The sequence below is a fragment of the Acanthochromis polyacanthus genome, chromosome 1 (genome assembly GCF_021347895.1).
Source record: "Acanthochromis polyacanthus isolate Apoly-LR-REF ecotype Palm Island chromosome 1, KAUST_Apoly_ChrSc, whole genome shotgun sequence".
Classification (NCBI taxonomy): domain Eukaryota; kingdom Metazoa; phylum Chordata; class Actinopteri; family Pomacentridae; genus Acanthochromis; species Acanthochromis polyacanthus.
In genome coordinates this window covers 24,374,803-24,390,255 of record NC_067113.1, presented here as the reverse complement: position 1 = coordinate 24,390,255, position 15,453 = coordinate 24,374,803, and the positions used below count along the sequence as shown (strand labels likewise).

Genomic DNA, 15,453 nt, shown 5'->3' with positions numbered 1-15,453 from the left:
TATTTGAGAGGTGAGGATTTATGGCCCTGTTGGCTTTCCATACTGTGCACATGCATCCAGAGCAGGGGCGGATCCAGATTAATTTGAGTGGGGGGCACAGGGGGGTACAACAGATATTTTGGAGGGGGTACTGAAAAGTTGTAAGAAAAAATGAAAGCTGCAACTGACGTCTTGCTTTTACAAAATATTTTTCATGGTTTATTTTTTTGGCTCTTTAACCCACTAGAAAAGCTGTATATGACCTTTTCATGTTGGACTGTTAACATTCAAATTATGATGGACTTGTTTCCTTGTTTATGTGAATTACAGCATCATTTGCTGCAGCATCTACCTGTTATGTAAAACTGGTAAGCTCAACGACAGAATCCTGAGGGCAATTAAGTGACAAATATTGTGCAAGAACAGCACTATATACAACCCTGTCAATTTCCACTTCTTAGAATGTTTACTGACAATTATCACACCTAAAATAAGAAATAATATTCTGTACTTTTAGCAACTAGTTCTCAGCTGTGTACCAGAAACAACATAGGGTTCTCTATGCTAATCAGTCTAAATCAAAATGAGTACTACCCTATACACAGTGAACAACAACAATCTGTACCCTTGATCTTTGGTAAAATAATTTTAAATGTTCTGTGTAGTAATGTAACTTTTAAAATACAATAAGCAGCACTCTATACATTGAATAATAAACCTGAGAACAATAATAAACAGTAGCAATGTTCCATATTCTTAAATCATTTAATAGTGCACAGCTCAGCAAACATCATAGTGTTCTGCGTAGAAATCACAAAAAGCTGCTCTCAATAATCTTTCACAGTGAGCAGATGTTCTTGTGTTGCAGGTACATGGTCCAGACGTGACCATCAAACAGGCTGGGGGGTCTGGCACCGTCTACTTCCTAGAGCACCTCCTCTTTTTGCATTCTTCATATGGGATGGAAATAAAGTAACGTTGGTTTAGCACGTCGATCAAAAGCCTGTAGGTGTAAAGCAGGAAGCCTTCCACAATGAGGATGTGAGTCTCCTCCTCCTCCTTGTGGTCAGACTTCAGGACGATCTCTGTGTTCAGGGTGTTATTAACGCCATGAGACTTGTCAAACTTCACCAGCCACGCGAAGATCGTACTCATCATGGCGTCCATGTCCAGAGCAGTGATGACATCGTACTGCTTAAAGCCATCTTCACCAACTTCAATCTGATCTTGGGGCTTGAAGAAGTCATCCTGATGGACCACGCAGCAGTTGGGCAGGTTCTTGATCAGGCAGTTGGTGAGGGTGGTTTTCCCTCCATCGGTCACGCTGCCAATGCCGATGATGTACTTCATGTTCTTGGATTGGTCAAAGCTTGGAAAAAGGGTCAAAAACGTCAACAAAAACCGGGTCGGGAGTGATCGGACGTGGAAGAAAGCTGAAAAAGAGAAGGTTGCAGCAGGAAACATCAACTACTGGAGTCCTCCATGACACTTGAGTTTAGTGAGTAAGGTAAGAGCAGAAAGGGAGCTGCCACTCGGACGGTTCTTCCACCCAGAGAGGACCTCTTGATTGTCGCTGCTACACATAATGCCCTAGTTGAGGTTTTAAGTGGAATATTCCTTTTAACCAGCCCCTCAGGTCTCTGAGGATTTTGGATGGAATGTGAGACATTTGGAGGAGATATTCATTTGCAGTAAGTGAAAGTATTGAAAATCTTGGAGTTAAACTTAAAAGAACACAAACTCTAACAGAAAACTTTGTTGATAAGTTTTTGTTTTGTTTACAGATGTTAAGTTAAAGGAGTTTTATTCGTGACGTATAACCAGTCTAATCACTCCAGAAGACAGAGCGACCACAGGTAGACAAAGATTCAGAGCCAAAGTAGCGCCATTTTTAAATTGATTTATTACCGTAAATTGGTAAAAAAAAAATAAAATACTGATAATCAGTAAATCAGTCAGCCCACAATTACTACAATTCTACAGTGTATGTCTCTTTCCTTTGATTTGTTATTTGTACAATATACGATGTATATGATGGCGTTTTGTCATACCAAAGGCTATACTTTTTTCTGCACACAAAAATGATGATAAAAAATGATGACATGTTTCCTGTATTTGTCATTGACGTAAATTACTACTTTATTTATTTATACCCTTTGTATATTTAGTACACTGTATGAGACACTCAGCAATAAAGGGACACTTTGCAACGACCAATCACAGCCCACAAATGGTCTGGCTCATCCAATCAGCTTTGCGGGCTACGGCTTATGTCCCCGCCCCCCCGCCGCAGTATTAATTTGGCATGCGGACACGCTGCACCGGCTGCAGGATTTACTGCACAGAGAGCAGAAGACTGTGTGAGTTTTACGCTGAACTGGACCAATAACATCTGCAAAAATGGTTGATGCTTTCTGCGCTACATGGAAACTGGTGGACAGCCAGAACTTTGATGATTATATGAAGGCACTTGGTGAGCAAAAGACATTTTATTTCCCTTTGTGAAACACTTATTGTACATTTTCTTCAAATACTTTAACCTGAGGTGCAGAAAAGAATAAAATAAAGTATCAAATCTTGCTATAGGCTGTATTTGCATAATGCATTATTAAAGATATACTTTTTTTTTCTGGGACAGGTGTTGGTTTTGCCACAAGACAAGTGGGCAATGTCACCAAACCAACAGTGGTGATTAGCAAAGATGGGGACAAAGTGGTGGTGAAAACCCTGAGCACCTTCAGAAACACTGAGATCTCCTCCAAACTGGGAGAGGAGTTCGATGAGACCACTCCTGATGACCGTCATGTCAAAGTAAGCAGAGCAAAAGTTAAAGTATATTTCTGTGAGATGTTCTGTGGTGCTAAATAAGACATTCATTCTGCCTGCAGTCCACTTTCACCATGGAGGGAGACAAGTTTGTGCAAGTGCAGAAGTGGGACGGCAAAGAGACCAGATTTGTCAGAGAAATCAAGGATGGGAAGATGGTGATGGTAAGAGCACATGTTCTGTTGTGTTTGTGGTGTTATTGCACTATTTAAAGCACTTGGAAGTTGTTTTTGTGTAGGAAATTTGCAATACAAATAAACTGGCTCTGCCTCGTCATTGTGGTTACATCGATCAGTTTATGGTTATTATGCAAGGTGCTTTGAATCATCCTGTTTTAAAGGGTGTTCAAACAAGCCTGCCTCGCCTTGTCTTTGCAGTTGTGCAATAACTCATTTTATATGACTCACATGGATTGGAGAAAACTTTACATTTGCAACAGCTGAATGCCGACTACCATGTAATTATAATACACTGCATTTTCTTTTTTCTGCCTCCAGACGCTAAGCTTTGAGGGAGTCCAGGCGGTCCGCACATATGAGAAAGCCTAACTTTACTTCCCACCTGAAAGAGCAAATCATCCCAGCACTGCGAATGATCAACAAGGTGTTTTCCTTTTTTTTTTAAAGGAAAAAAACTTAATACATTGTTTCATTGCATGCAGTGATTTGTACTCAATTTGTTGTAACATGAGATAAATATTTTACGGGACTCTTTTGTAAGCTCTTTTGTATGAAACTCAGACAGTGAAGGACCTAAAGTGTTTTAATTCTGTGTCGCATGTGGAAAAAAAGGGAAAATAAACGACTGAACTACACCTCTCAGATGTTTCAGCTTTTTGAAGCCCACAAGTAGCACTTTATCTCAACAGAGAACTCGCTTTTCTTTCTTCCCAACTTTGAATGCAGTCCCACATTTCTATTCAGATATGTCAGCCTTAATCGTGGGAACAGTGCGGTCCCTGTGATGGGTCAGTTCCAGGTGACAGCTGCAGGGTGACGGTGCAGGCCGGAGCCGACCGAGCAGCAGCAACAGCCAGTGTGACCATTGAACTCGGCGTCCTGTAGTAACCCCCAGATGGTCCGAGATGATGAGGGGAGGTGGGGGCAGTGATGTCACTCGCTTTGGGATAATCCGGTTTAAGTTGTGATGTCATTACGTAGAGGCATCGTTCGATGGTGTGCCGACCAACCGTGACTAAACGCTGCTGCTGGCATGACAGGCAGGTGATGGTGATGGAGGACACCGTTTGTGTCAGTCCAACACTAGTCTGTTAATAGTTCAAAGACTATAAATAGAGTCTGTCAATAAACCTTCAACCAACTGTGGGTCTTTAATCCAAACAAGAGGTGGATTCCCCTCATCTGTCCTCTGTCTTTCCCACACTACAGTACAAGAAGCTAAAATCCTCCCAGTCCTGCCTCATGTGCTGTGTCCAGCCTACTGAACGCTGCGACTACAAGTGGCCATTCTTCTCATCTCCACACACACACGCTGCCAAGTTTTTGGCCACTTCTGAATAGCCTGTCACACAAAGAAACTGTGGTAACTGGAGTGGAACTCATTTGGCAGTTGCCAGCTGAATTCATTTAAATGAAAATCTGTCCTCATGCTCCAGTTATAGTAAACTAAAAAGTTGCCCCTGCTCTCACAAAATCATTTGCTTAGGCTGCATAGTTAAAAAGGCAAACTCAAGGGAGCCCAGCCTTTAAAACTGTAAGAAAGGCAGCTTATCGCTTTCCGTGTTGGGGAGACAATGAGATTAAATAGCTGAGTGTAGCTTCCTCTGTCCTCAGTGGTTGCAGAATTCTTCCCAGGAGAGCAGCAGGAGTTTGCTCTGTGCGAGTAATCTGTGTCAGTGGTGTAAGCTGACCTGTAGTAACCCCTCTCTGGCCTCATTAAGGAGGACAGCATGCCCAGCGACTGTATCTGCTCTTTGATTCACTCGTCCAACTTCTGTCTTCCACTGAACAACTCATCAATGCCAAAGCTACCCCTCACAACACTGAGGTTATGTCCTTGGTCATTGCTAGAAAGTTCAGAGGATTGAACCCCACAACCTGCTGGCAAGTTTGGAAGGTATGTTATGTTAAAAAAAAAAAAAACTCAAAATAGTACAATTTATGAGAGCCAGAAACTGTAAAAACAGGACAACTCATCAGATTTCAAACTGTCCAGTGGTGCTAAGCTTGATATTTCATCAAAATCACTTTATTCTACATGATTTATGTTTAAAAAATGGCCAAAATGGAACTGTTTCAACTAACCAGATTATGTAAAATCCAAAAATTCAGCGCTTCTTTGTGTAACCATAAAATCTTTAGTGACTCAGCTGCAACCAAAAGTGACATGACAAAAATTCAGAGACTCAACTACATGCTGAGTTTACACATAGAACTATAAAATTAGTCTAAATAAAATTAAAATGAAATAAAAATTAAGTATTAATATATTGATATAGATTTTTTGAGCCACCATTTTTCCTTGCGTTGGTGACGAACATGGACACTTTTTTTTTTTTTTTGGGGGGGGGGGGGGAAGCTGCAGTTTGATGAAAAAAAGAAAAAAGAAATTAAAGCTTTTTTAAAAAATAAAGTGAGATATGCCACAACCGTGTTAAACCACACAGAAGACATTTGAGTTCTCTAACTTCTAGCCATGGCTGTGCTGTTTCCATAGAGGTGTGGGACTTTTTATTGCAGGGAAAAGTGAGTAAAAACATGGAGCAAAAAATGCCTAACAAGCGCTTGCGGTTCAGAGGGTTGTTAACACAAACAGCATTCTGTATTCTGTTATAGAAATGATATATTTGCTACTGCTAAAGAAAACATAGTTACTGATAGGTGTTACTGAATCAGCTAAACTTACTCAAGCAGGTTGGACTTTAGCAAGAGAAAATCTTTGAATGTGCACTTTTTGACATCATTTACACAATCCTGCAAAGCGTCGTCTGGAGTGTGTTTAGAAATACAATAAAATGCGTCTCTTGAGCTGGTCCCAGACCTGACCTAACCTGCTCGATAGATTATGAGACTCTTGACATAGATAATAAACATATCTGCACTGAGGGACTTGCTCCCACATGCAGAGATGTAAAAAAAAAAAGAAGTGTCAGTAATGACTTTTCAAACCCCTGGATGCCTTTCTTAACTGCTGAAGGTTGTTACATGTAATTTGTTTTTATCTGTTTGTCAAGCACTCAAATTTTAATGCTCCGACACCAAAACATTACAGTTCAATGGGTTTATTGCTACTCTTCGTATTGGAAATGCCTGCACCTTTAAAGAAAAGACAAACATTGCAGTGCCATGTTTTAATGTCAAATTGCCACTATTCACAAGCATAATGAGGGTCAGTTAAGGCGCATGTTCAGTAATAATAATTCAGGGATGAAACAACCCATTTTACCCATTTATTTAACTATTTACATCAGCATTATTTTAATATGAAGAGTTCGTTTCTTGTACTTGTATGTGAGCAACACCACCAACAGACACATGTCAGTTTTTGGTATCAAATACCCTGATTCATATGTTCACAAGTGTGTGCCACATAAACATTTTGAGGGCATAAACAAAAGCACACACACATCATGCACAGTTCACTAAAAGACAAACATACAGTGAAATAATCAAAAAATAACTAAGTATTGCACATGTTCACCTGGTAAAAGTGAGTCTTTTGAGACATTATAGACTGAAAGATTTTTTTTTAGCTTTTGTCACCATGAATCAAAATGTCTCATTTTACAATAAAAAACCATCCCCGATAACCGATATATTTAGAAACACCCACTCCCTCATCAGTATCTCCATAAAATTCCAGCTGATACAGTTCAGTTACTGGAGCCTGAGCTCACTGAGAGCTGCATCATTCCTCCTGTTATTTAAACTTAAAATAATAAGTGGATTTGCACTTGACAAGACTCAGGATTAGCGCCACAAGCTGTACTAACTGTCTCCTATATGCAACATATGGAGAAAAATGCAGCGAGCCAAGTGTAGCTGGTACAAGCTGACTGAGAAATAATGTTTTACGTCTGAAATCAGCAAACATGTGACGCCCTCTGCAGCGACCCGTCATCACATGGTGTACCGATACAATCAAAGATGGTTAAACATTAGACTTAGCATTTCTCTTTTTATCATTTTTTTTTAGACGTTTTGAATACATGATTTAGCCGTTTATGCGTGACCAACACCAGTATTCAAAATCTGTCTTGCAGCCTTCACCGCACATCTCAAGTACAGGATGTTCAGAAACACAAATCCTGTTTACTTTGTTGCATTTTAGCACATTTTATCTGAGATGTCATTAAAAGATATGCCTTAATATTACGCTATATATGCCCTTAGCATCAAGCTCACTCTCGTTTGTAAGAACCTGCTTAAAAGGTTTCCAAAATGTGTCAAGTTTCTACTTTGTGCACACACACAAACAGCCAGAGACCGGAGTTGGTGGCAGCGTGTTTTTGGTCGATCAAGGAATTACAGAATTATTCTGACACTTGATGGTAGAAACATTCAAATTAAAAAAATAACACAACTGAACTCCAACCTCATTCTGAGAGTTCAGGCTTGTTATGAGCACCAATATCAAAATGAGGAGCTGGTGCAGATGTCCAGATGGTTTTAATAAGACTTTAAACATTTCAGGTAGTTTTCCACCAGTGAGTTTGGGAGCTCTCATATATAGTGCATGGTCATTCCTTTTCTTGCATAAAACTACAAAATTTAAAAAAAAAAAAAAAAAAAAAAAAAAAATGTTGCTCTGACTTGAAAAATGCCAGGAAGATCCATTTTTCATTCGATTCCTTTTGTGTACCAAGTAAGGAAGAAAAAGAGGAACATTTCTAACAAAAAGGGTTCCTTGAATTAATAAAATAAAGAATTATGAGCAACCACCAGTTTGGTGATGATGATGAAGAAAACAGCTAAAATTACACAGATGATTGAGCATAAAAATTAATGTACAATGAGTGTACAGATCACTTTTCAAGTAAATGTAGGAGGAATCGCATCCCCGTCCACCTTTGATGAGCAACGTTCTTGTACCCTGTCTGCAGTGAATTTTGAACCATTATGTTATAAAACTGCACCACTGTGCACAAGCACCGGTTAATAATTAGAAAATTAGCTGTAAATACATTAAAAGTTTTTTTTGCAAACGTTGCTTTATGTAGCTAAATGAATGATCCACAGAAGTTAATACACTAAATTGTTCCATTTTATATATTCTCGTGATATAGTACTGAGCACATAAAACAAAATTTAAAAAAAGAGAAAAGAAATTGTAAAGGAATGACACTGGCTGCATGTATTTGGAGAGCTCTACCAATCCTGGGAATAAAATAACGGTCCATCACATAAAATCCCCCATCATCCTCTGCTGTCCAGCTGCAGCTGTGTTTCAGCAGCGCAGGGTGCGACGCGACCTCGTCATTATCAGTAAATTGACTAAATTGTAAACCTCAGACTGGATTCAGGCTGAAGCCTCAAATCTGCAGCGGTGAGAAGGCGTAAAACGGAAACTGGGCCTCGTCTTCGTCCACAAAGAAACACTGGAAGTAGGGCAGCTCGTCTGTGGAGAGACAGCAGAGAGCGAAGTGTTTCTGACCTTTCTCCGACTCCACAAAGAATGCTTGCAATCTGCACACTTGTGTCACATTTCTGCTATGAAAAGGGGAATTTGCACTCACCCTCCATGAGAAGGCTGTCTGATACAGAAGGCTCTGCTGTTGGAATGGAAACATGATGTCAGCCATAAAACTATAAAGTATTACATTAACGTATATTATGACAACACTACCTTTAACTTTCTCCTCCTTGGCAGCTTTCTTCGCAGCGGCTTTTTCTACAACAACAATTTCATCCATAGATAAAGTGAATAAAAACTACACTAATGTATTTCGCTCAGAATTGAAATGATTTTCAAAAACAGCGACCTTTCTTTGCAGACTCCTGTATCTCTTTAAGAACTCGGTCCTCTGGAAAAGACAACAAAACATTTAATTTAACACTGATATATTTTTTCATATTTCAACATTTTGCTGACTTAAATGATTCAAATTCAAAGCTGATTGCATACAATACCTTTAGCTTTCTCCTCCTTTTCTACCTTCTTCTCAACTGTTTTGTAACAACAAAGAACAAAACATGTTTTTCTAAATGGATAATTCAGGTTTAATTACAAAAGGACATACTGTGAACTGATTGTTCAGTTAGGGAGGAAAATAATGAATATTTTCTTACTAATTATTTTCTCAATTCTTCCTTGAGTCTTTTTTTTTTATAGAGGTACAAGTTCAGTTTATAATAATATAAAACAAATACAAATATATTTGACAGACTAAAAACAGCTATTTGTTGGAATTGTTGCCTAAAAATTATTGATTGGTTTACAAAATAGAACTTTTTTTAATCAATTAATTGCAGCTCTAGTTTGATTACAAAGAACTCATTTTTCTTCTATAAATTTTGCACATTTTATGATGTAATTACTCAAGGCTGATTGCATACCTTTCTTTGCTGCAGTGGGTTTGATCTTTTCTTTTAAAACACGAGGCTCTGTTTACACAAATATGAAACAAACACAAGTAGGCAAGAAATGTGCAACATACTGTATAAACAATAATGTTTCACTGCCAGCCAACACGGAGATAATGATGCAGAATATCACAACACATTTTTACCCTTCAGTAAAGAGAAAAAAAGAGTTTTCATTTGTGCAAATGCAATCCAGGTTAACTTGTTTGTGTATATTCTTTAGTTTTGGGATGTATAATATCAGCTAATGTAAATGGAGTTTTGCAGAACTCTACGTCAGCAAAAGGAAATGAAGCATCACAATCAAGAAACTTCTTTTTACCACTTCCTAATTGGGTACCATTTTAAAGTGTTTATCAGTCAGAGCAAAACTTCACTGGTCCATATTTGTAGTTGCTTTATACAATCATATTAATCCATTGATAGTTAAAACATTTTGGTGGCTGACTGAAAAAAAAACAGTTTGGCTATTAATTTATAGGAAACATCTGCATATGATTTCTATAAAAATCAGTTTATAAACAGCTTAACTTTAGATAATGGCTTATCAGAAAGCAAGGATCCCATGAACAGTTACGCACTGTAAAACAAAATGAAAACTAAACATAAAATGGTGATATTCCAGCAGCTTAGACACCCAAATTTCTGCAGTTGCACAAGATATCTTTCATTTCAAAATCCATCGAACCTATTTTATTTTTTAATAAAAAAAAATGCAGAACCAACCCCTAATTTTCTGCTAATTGTCAATAATTGTATCTACATTTCAGAAATATTTTTTACAGTACTAGACCTGAATTTCACAATTTAATCCATTAAATCAAACAGAAATATTTGTAAAATTACACAAATTTATCAAATATATAAATTTTTAAATATTTTTTGTGTTAAAAAATTTAACTAAATTTGTAGGATTATTCAGTTACATATTTTTTAACATTAGAGGATATTTTACAAAAGACGTGCATTTACAGTTTATAATTACATTTATATTTTAAAAAATCAAAATGACAAAGAATATGAAAAAAATGAAGGAAAATGTCTGTAAAAGTACAAATATTTTTTTATTTTATATTTTTACTATGACGTTTTGTCAACCGAATTGGCACTGAATTACTAAGCACAAGGGAGAATAATCAGAGGGTTTCTCACAACATGTTACTCCCAGTTTGTTGTTATACGTTATCTCACACTGATAAAGTATTTATTACCAACTAATCAAGTTATCAAGTCACAGTACATCCAAGTTCTAAAACAAAGGAAGGTCACCTCTGAAGAAACCTTGAAAACAAGGTCTCAGGTCTTTGTCTCAGCATTAATTCATAAACTAGTTATGTCTTATAAACCCTCTATAAATGAGACCCTCTTAGAAAGTGGTAACAATATTTCAGGGTTGATTTAACCATCAGCATGCATGTTCTGTAAGACCATGGGACTTACTGTAAGGCAATACATCTGTTACCCATTAACTTATTAAAAGATTCACAGAAAATAGATCAATAAACTTGTATTGATGTTATGAGACCATTTGCTTGCTGACTGCTAAGCTGTCTATATTCTTAGGTAATAGGTGAAGATTTATGATTCTTAACTTTAGATAATTGGAGAACTAGTTGACATTCAGCAGGAAAATGTTCTCAGCCCTCAGCAAGAGCAGGTTTAATAGTTAATCTTTTATTTTTCAAAGCAAAATAGCCATTTTCCCTCTGGGTAACCTACAAGCTACAGTTTGCAGTGGCTTTCATGTTGCAACCAGATTACTTGATGTAATCAGATTACCACTGCTGGTTACATGAAGTACAGCCTTACATATGTACCTCTCTTCACATGGATTGCTTTGGCCTTTTTCCTCAACATGGCTGCTCCATCAGGGACAAAATACAACTGATAAAACACACAGTTCTACTATTTGTGCAAATATTTCGCATGATAACGTATTTAACACATCCTAAAAGTCTTCAAATAGCTTAAAGAACTTTATATATCGATGCATATAGAAGTGAAACATGTACCAGTATATTCTTTTGTTTCGAGAAATGATCAAAACAATAATGGTGCGAAAATCAACAGCTGTCACTGAACTGTACCTTTCTTTACTGCAGCAGGTCTGTCCTTTTCTTTAGGAGCCTCCACTTCTGCAAAAAGATACTAAGGTCAGATATGAGGAATCGGCTCGCATGACTTTACAAAAGAAGCCACACTTAGTCTATTTCCTAACAAAGCAGCTTAGACTTCAGCAGTGCTACTCCACAAAGCATGATGCACTATAGCTAGACATCTGTAATCAATTTTTCTGAGTTATTTGTGCCATTCTGCAAGCAGCCAGAATATATTTTCTATGCATTTTTATTGTCTTTTCCATATAAGATGGACAACTATTTAAGTCTGTTGGGGAAAACCGCTTGACTATTGTTGGTTTGATCACTTTTGACGCTTCACCCACTGAGCAGTGCCTGTTTACATCTTTTTATTTGAAGTGGAATCTGCCACACTAGAGCAAAGGGCTTTCAGCTGCCATATTTAAGCCACACATCCCAACATTTACAGCACATTGTTAATGTTTGGTGGATCAAACTGCTTTGTCATGGAACTCTCAGCTCTTCATCATTGGAGGTAAGAAGGTGAATTAAAAATGTCCTCCACGCTTAATTATTGTTGATCTCAGAGGCTCAAGGTTATCAATCCAATCAGATCTTTTGTCTCCTGACCTGACCTACATTCTGTGACCACATCACTGCAGTCACAGATCCACAATGGATGACAGCCTTTATAGAAACACCACTAATGGTGGCTTTTGCCATCAGGCAGACGTTACAGGACACTCAAATCAAGAACAAATAGACTGAAAAACAGTTTCTACCCCACAGCAATAACTACCCTCAATGCCTTAAGGAATGTCATGTCTGATTGAGTATTTATTTATTTATTTATTGTTTTTTCTATTTATTAACTTGTGTTGTCTTTTTTTTAATGATGCACTGACTGTCTGGCACTTTTAAATTTCGTTGTACTGGCTACAATGACAATAAAGTACTATTCTATTCTATTCTATTCTATTCTATTCTATTCTAATGTACCTTTCTTCACATGGACTGGTTTGGTCTTTTTCCTCAAAATGTCTGGACCATCAGGAAGAGAGTAATGTCATATAAGTACACCAAATTCTTTTTTTTTTTAAATAATCAGTCACAAAACATAACAATGTGAGTCATAAATGTTGTTTTTGTACCTTTTTTAACAGCTGGTTTGACTTTTTCCTTTGTTACTTTGGGCTCTGAGTAAATCAGAATGCAGGATATGTAAGATAATGAGACTTGTAGTTTGGCTGCTTTAGTACTATTACAATACAATGATACACTAACTGATAACAGCACATTTTTTGCAAGCTAAGACACTAAAACATCATCTACAGGCAGAAGGCAGTGGCAGGCTACCTTTCTTTAGGAGTGATTTGAGCTTTTCCTTCTTTATTTCAGCCTCTTTTTTAGAAGGAGCTAAATCAAATGACAAATAACATTTTCAGCTTTTTTCAGAAGATGTAGTTTCACAATTAATATGAACAGTAGATACTGTGTGTATGCATGTCAGGAAAGCTGTGATCAATTTAAAAATGGAAATGAAATATAGAATGTAAGGTCTATAAATCTACACACCTACTGTTTGTGACCTATTTTTAATGTTTAAATGAAATATCTACCTTTCTTTTCATGAGCTGGTTTGGGTTTCTCCTTTGCAACCTCTGCTTATTTGGAAAAAAGAAAATGATTTCAGTTATTGTGTTAATGATATTTAACCCTAATAAATAATAATAATTTATATCTGTGTTACCTTTTTTGGCCAGGGCTGGCTTGACCTCTGACAAGACAGAAGAAAAAAAAAATAGCGATGTAAAAACCAACATGATTGGTAGCTGATCACATTTGTTTTTATAGGGGATTAAGTGACTGTACATGCAGTTTTTAAGTCTGTAAAATCTAAAGTGCACCTGTATTATATCTAATATAATATTAGAAACTGAAACTACAGCGGCTGTGCACCTTTTACAATTAACACATCAATAAAGCATAAAAATCAGAGAAATCTGAACATAATAACCAACTACAAAAAGACAAAACTTTTGATATGACAACACCATTATAATGTGCAGTGTACTGAATACTCTACCTTTCTTTACTGCAGCAGGTTTGGCCTTTTCTTTAGGAGCCTCCACTTCTGCAACAGGAAAACTAAGGTCAGATGTGAGCAATCAACCCACAGGACTGTACAGCAGAAGACATTATTAGCTCATTTTGCGGCGATGCTCATCTAAACTACAGCATCGTTACTCCAAAATAAACTTCTCACAGTTTAGAGCAGAGCATGAGCGCTAGCAACTAGAAAGCTGTCATAAATCATTTTAAAGCAGCTGCATGTGAGTAGTATTTTTGGATGGAAAATCAGTGATGACTGGATTCATTTCCCAACAGTACTGCAAATACTGTTTCTGCAGCAGATTTATTAGTAGAACTATATTACAGCTAAACACTACAACCACACAGTTCTGCTGGATACCTTTCTTCTTTTTAGCAGGTGTTGGTTTTGCCTTAGAAACAGGCGCTAGAATAGTAAATGATGCGATTACTTCTGATGTAAGTATATGGAGCGATATAAGAACGACAAATGACTAAAGATACAAACCTTTCTTGGGAGTCACTGGCTCAGCCTTCTTCTCCTTCAGAACTTCAGCTTCTAGAACAAATAACAGCAACAAAAATCAGCGCAGATTTATGTGGAGGCTTGCATGTGACAACAGGATGATTATAGTTACAATGAATGCAGTTTATTCCCACATTATGAGGCTGTATAAATCTGCAGAGAGACCACTGTAACTACCTGTTTTTGTTGGTGCTGGTTTGACTTTTTCTTTCGGAGTTACAGGCACTAAAACAGAAAAACAGTTACACAGTCATAGTCTGCGAAAATATTCAGAACACATGAATGTGTGCTGAGGAGTTAACACTGAATAATAAAATCTATTGTAGTGATGGACATACATAAAATATTAAAGTCATCTGTGTAAACAAAATGTACCTTTCTTCAGTGGCACCACTTTGGCCTTCTCCTTTGCCAGAGAGACATTTTTATGTGGTGCTTCTGCCTCTGTGAGAAAAATAAATGAGTACGAAAACTAGTTTGGCTATAATTGTATAGATTCAAACAAATACACGTTTAAATGGCTTACAGCAGCTTCAACATGAACGTCAAACGTTACTCTCTTCTTACCTTTAACCACTGGTGCTGCTTTTGTCTTGATTTTTGCAGGTTCTAAGCAAAGACACATTAGGTTAGCATTACAGAAAATAAGACACATGGATACTGAAAAGCTCAATACAGTTTGGGCTGTTGTTAAAACTTCTGTCTTTAAACCTGAGCAGCAAAACATAATATTTAACGTGCTATTCAGTTTGATGGAATCAACATTCTGAGGGTTTAAAACTTATAACATATATGTGATGTACTTGTCTTGGCAGAGACTTTGACCTTCTCTTTTGGTGCTTTGACCACTGTAAAAAGACACAAACAAAAACAAATTATGACATGTTAGGATTAGGACAAATCAGCACTAAGGTATGGTAGAATCTGAAAGCAATTTCACATAAGAAATGAAAGAAAATAACCTTTCTTCATAGGCACTATTTTGACTCTCTCTTTGGCCAGAGTGGCATTTTTGGGAGCGCCTTCTGCCAACAGAAATGATTGAGTGAAATATACAATATTTTGTTTAGTTTTGGTATTTTTATGCACATTAGGACTGAACCTCTCTTACCTTTGGTCAAGATGACTGGTTTGTCCTTTTCTTTAGGAGCCTCCACTTCTGCAAAAACAAAACTACGGTCAGGCTCGAGCCATCAACACACAGAACTTTGCAGCAGACGCTACTATTGGCTCATTTTCAACAGCGCTTATCGAAGGTTCAACTACTCCAAAATAAACTTCTCACAGCTTGATGCAGAAACTAGAAAGCTGCAATCAGTTTTTTTAAAGCAGCTACATGTCAGTGGGATGTTTTGATGGAAAAGCTGCCTAAATAAGTGTTTCTACGGCAGATATAATACATCAGAACTGT

At 37.3% G+C, this 15,453-nt stretch overlaps 3 protein-coding genes across 52 annotated transcripts in view; 1 reads left to right on the top strand and 2 right to left on the bottom strand.

Annotated features, from left to right (window-relative positions):
* Positions 1-886: 886 nt before the first annotated feature.
* On the bottom strand, positions 887-1,532 carry LOC127536168 (nicotinamide riboside kinase 2-like). The gene has a single exon (XM_051955797.1). The coding sequence runs from the start codon at positions 1,441-1,443 to the stop codon at positions 898-900; it is 546 nt and encodes a 181-aa protein (XP_051811757.1). The 5' UTR covers positions 1,444-1,532; the 3' UTR covers positions 887-897.
* Positions 1,533-2,287: 755 nt separating this feature from the next.
* Positions 2,288-3,619, top strand: fabp7a (fatty acid binding protein 7, brain, a). Its single transcript, XM_022201108.2, has 4 exons — positions 2,288-2,452; positions 2,618-2,790; positions 2,868-2,969; positions 3,303-3,619. The coding sequence occupies exons 1-4, from the start codon at positions 2,380-2,382 to the stop codon at positions 3,351-3,353; spliced, it is 399 nt and encodes a 132-aa protein (XP_022056800.1). The 5' UTR covers positions 2,288-2,379; the 3' UTR covers positions 3,354-3,619.
* Positions 3,620-6,100: 2,481 nt separating this feature from the next.
* si:ch211-266g18.10 (axoneme-associated protein mst101(2)) overlaps positions 6,101-15,453 on the bottom strand; it is a 37,403-nt gene continuing 28,050 nt past the window's right edge. For 35 of the 50 annotated variants that reach the window (XM_051944891.1, XM_051944904.1, XM_051944978.1 and 32 more), the window contains 22 exons: positions 15,154-15,201; positions 15,005-15,067; positions 14,846-14,890; positions 14,610-14,651; positions 14,418-14,486; positions 14,220-14,267; positions 14,025-14,075; positions 13,899-13,943; positions 13,512-13,559; positions 13,176-13,202; positions 13,045-13,089; positions 12,782-12,841; positions 12,577-12,621; positions 12,425-12,466; positions 11,435-11,482; positions 11,165-11,206; positions 9,321-9,368; positions 8,895-8,930; positions 8,747-8,788; positions 8,611-8,655; positions 8,501-8,536; positions 6,101-8,382 (listed from right to left, as the gene is read on the bottom strand). In XM_051944891.1, coding sequence (XP_051800851.1) covers positions 8,297-8,382; positions 8,501-8,536; positions 8,611-8,655; positions 8,747-8,788; positions 8,895-8,930; positions 9,321-9,368; positions 11,165-11,206; positions 11,435-11,482; positions 12,425-12,466; positions 12,577-12,621; positions 12,782-12,841; positions 13,045-13,089; positions 13,176-13,202; positions 13,512-13,559; positions 13,899-13,943; positions 14,025-14,075; positions 14,220-14,267; positions 14,418-14,486; positions 14,610-14,651; positions 14,846-14,890; positions 15,005-15,067; positions 15,154-15,201 — 1,061 coding nt within the window. In that variant the 3' untranslated portion in view covers positions 6,101-8,296. The remainder of the gene's footprint in view (positions 8,383-8,500; positions 8,537-8,610; positions 8,656-8,746; positions 8,789-8,894; positions 8,931-9,320; positions 9,369-11,164; positions 11,207-11,434; positions 11,483-12,424; positions 12,467-12,576; positions 12,622-12,781; positions 12,842-13,044; positions 13,090-13,175; positions 13,203-13,511; positions 13,560-13,898; positions 13,944-14,024; positions 14,076-14,219; positions 14,268-14,417; positions 14,487-14,609; positions 14,652-14,845; positions 14,891-15,004; positions 15,068-15,153; positions 15,202-15,453) is intronic. The other 15 variants (XM_051945048.1, XM_051945074.1, XM_051944899.1 and 12 more) reach the window with 14 other exon arrangements.

Bases quoted from the DNA above. Each gene is read 5' to 3' on its own strand.
- LOC127536168 (XM_051955797.1), bottom strand. From the start codon at position 1,443: ATGTTTCCTGCTGCAACCTTCTCTTTTTCAGCTTTCTTCCACGTCCGA.
- fabp7a (XM_022201108.2), top strand. From the start codon at position 2,380: ATGGTTGATGCTTTCTGCGCTACATGGAAACTGGTGGACAGCCAGAAC. The intron at 2,453-2,617 runs GTGAGCAAAAGA...TTTCTGGGACAG, and splicing joins TGATTATATGAAGGCACTTG to GTGTTGGTTTTGCCACAAGA. The intron at 2,970-3,302 runs GTAAGAGCACAT...TTCTGCCTCCAG, and splicing joins AGGATGGGAAGATGGTGATG to ACGCTAAGCTTTGAGGGAGT.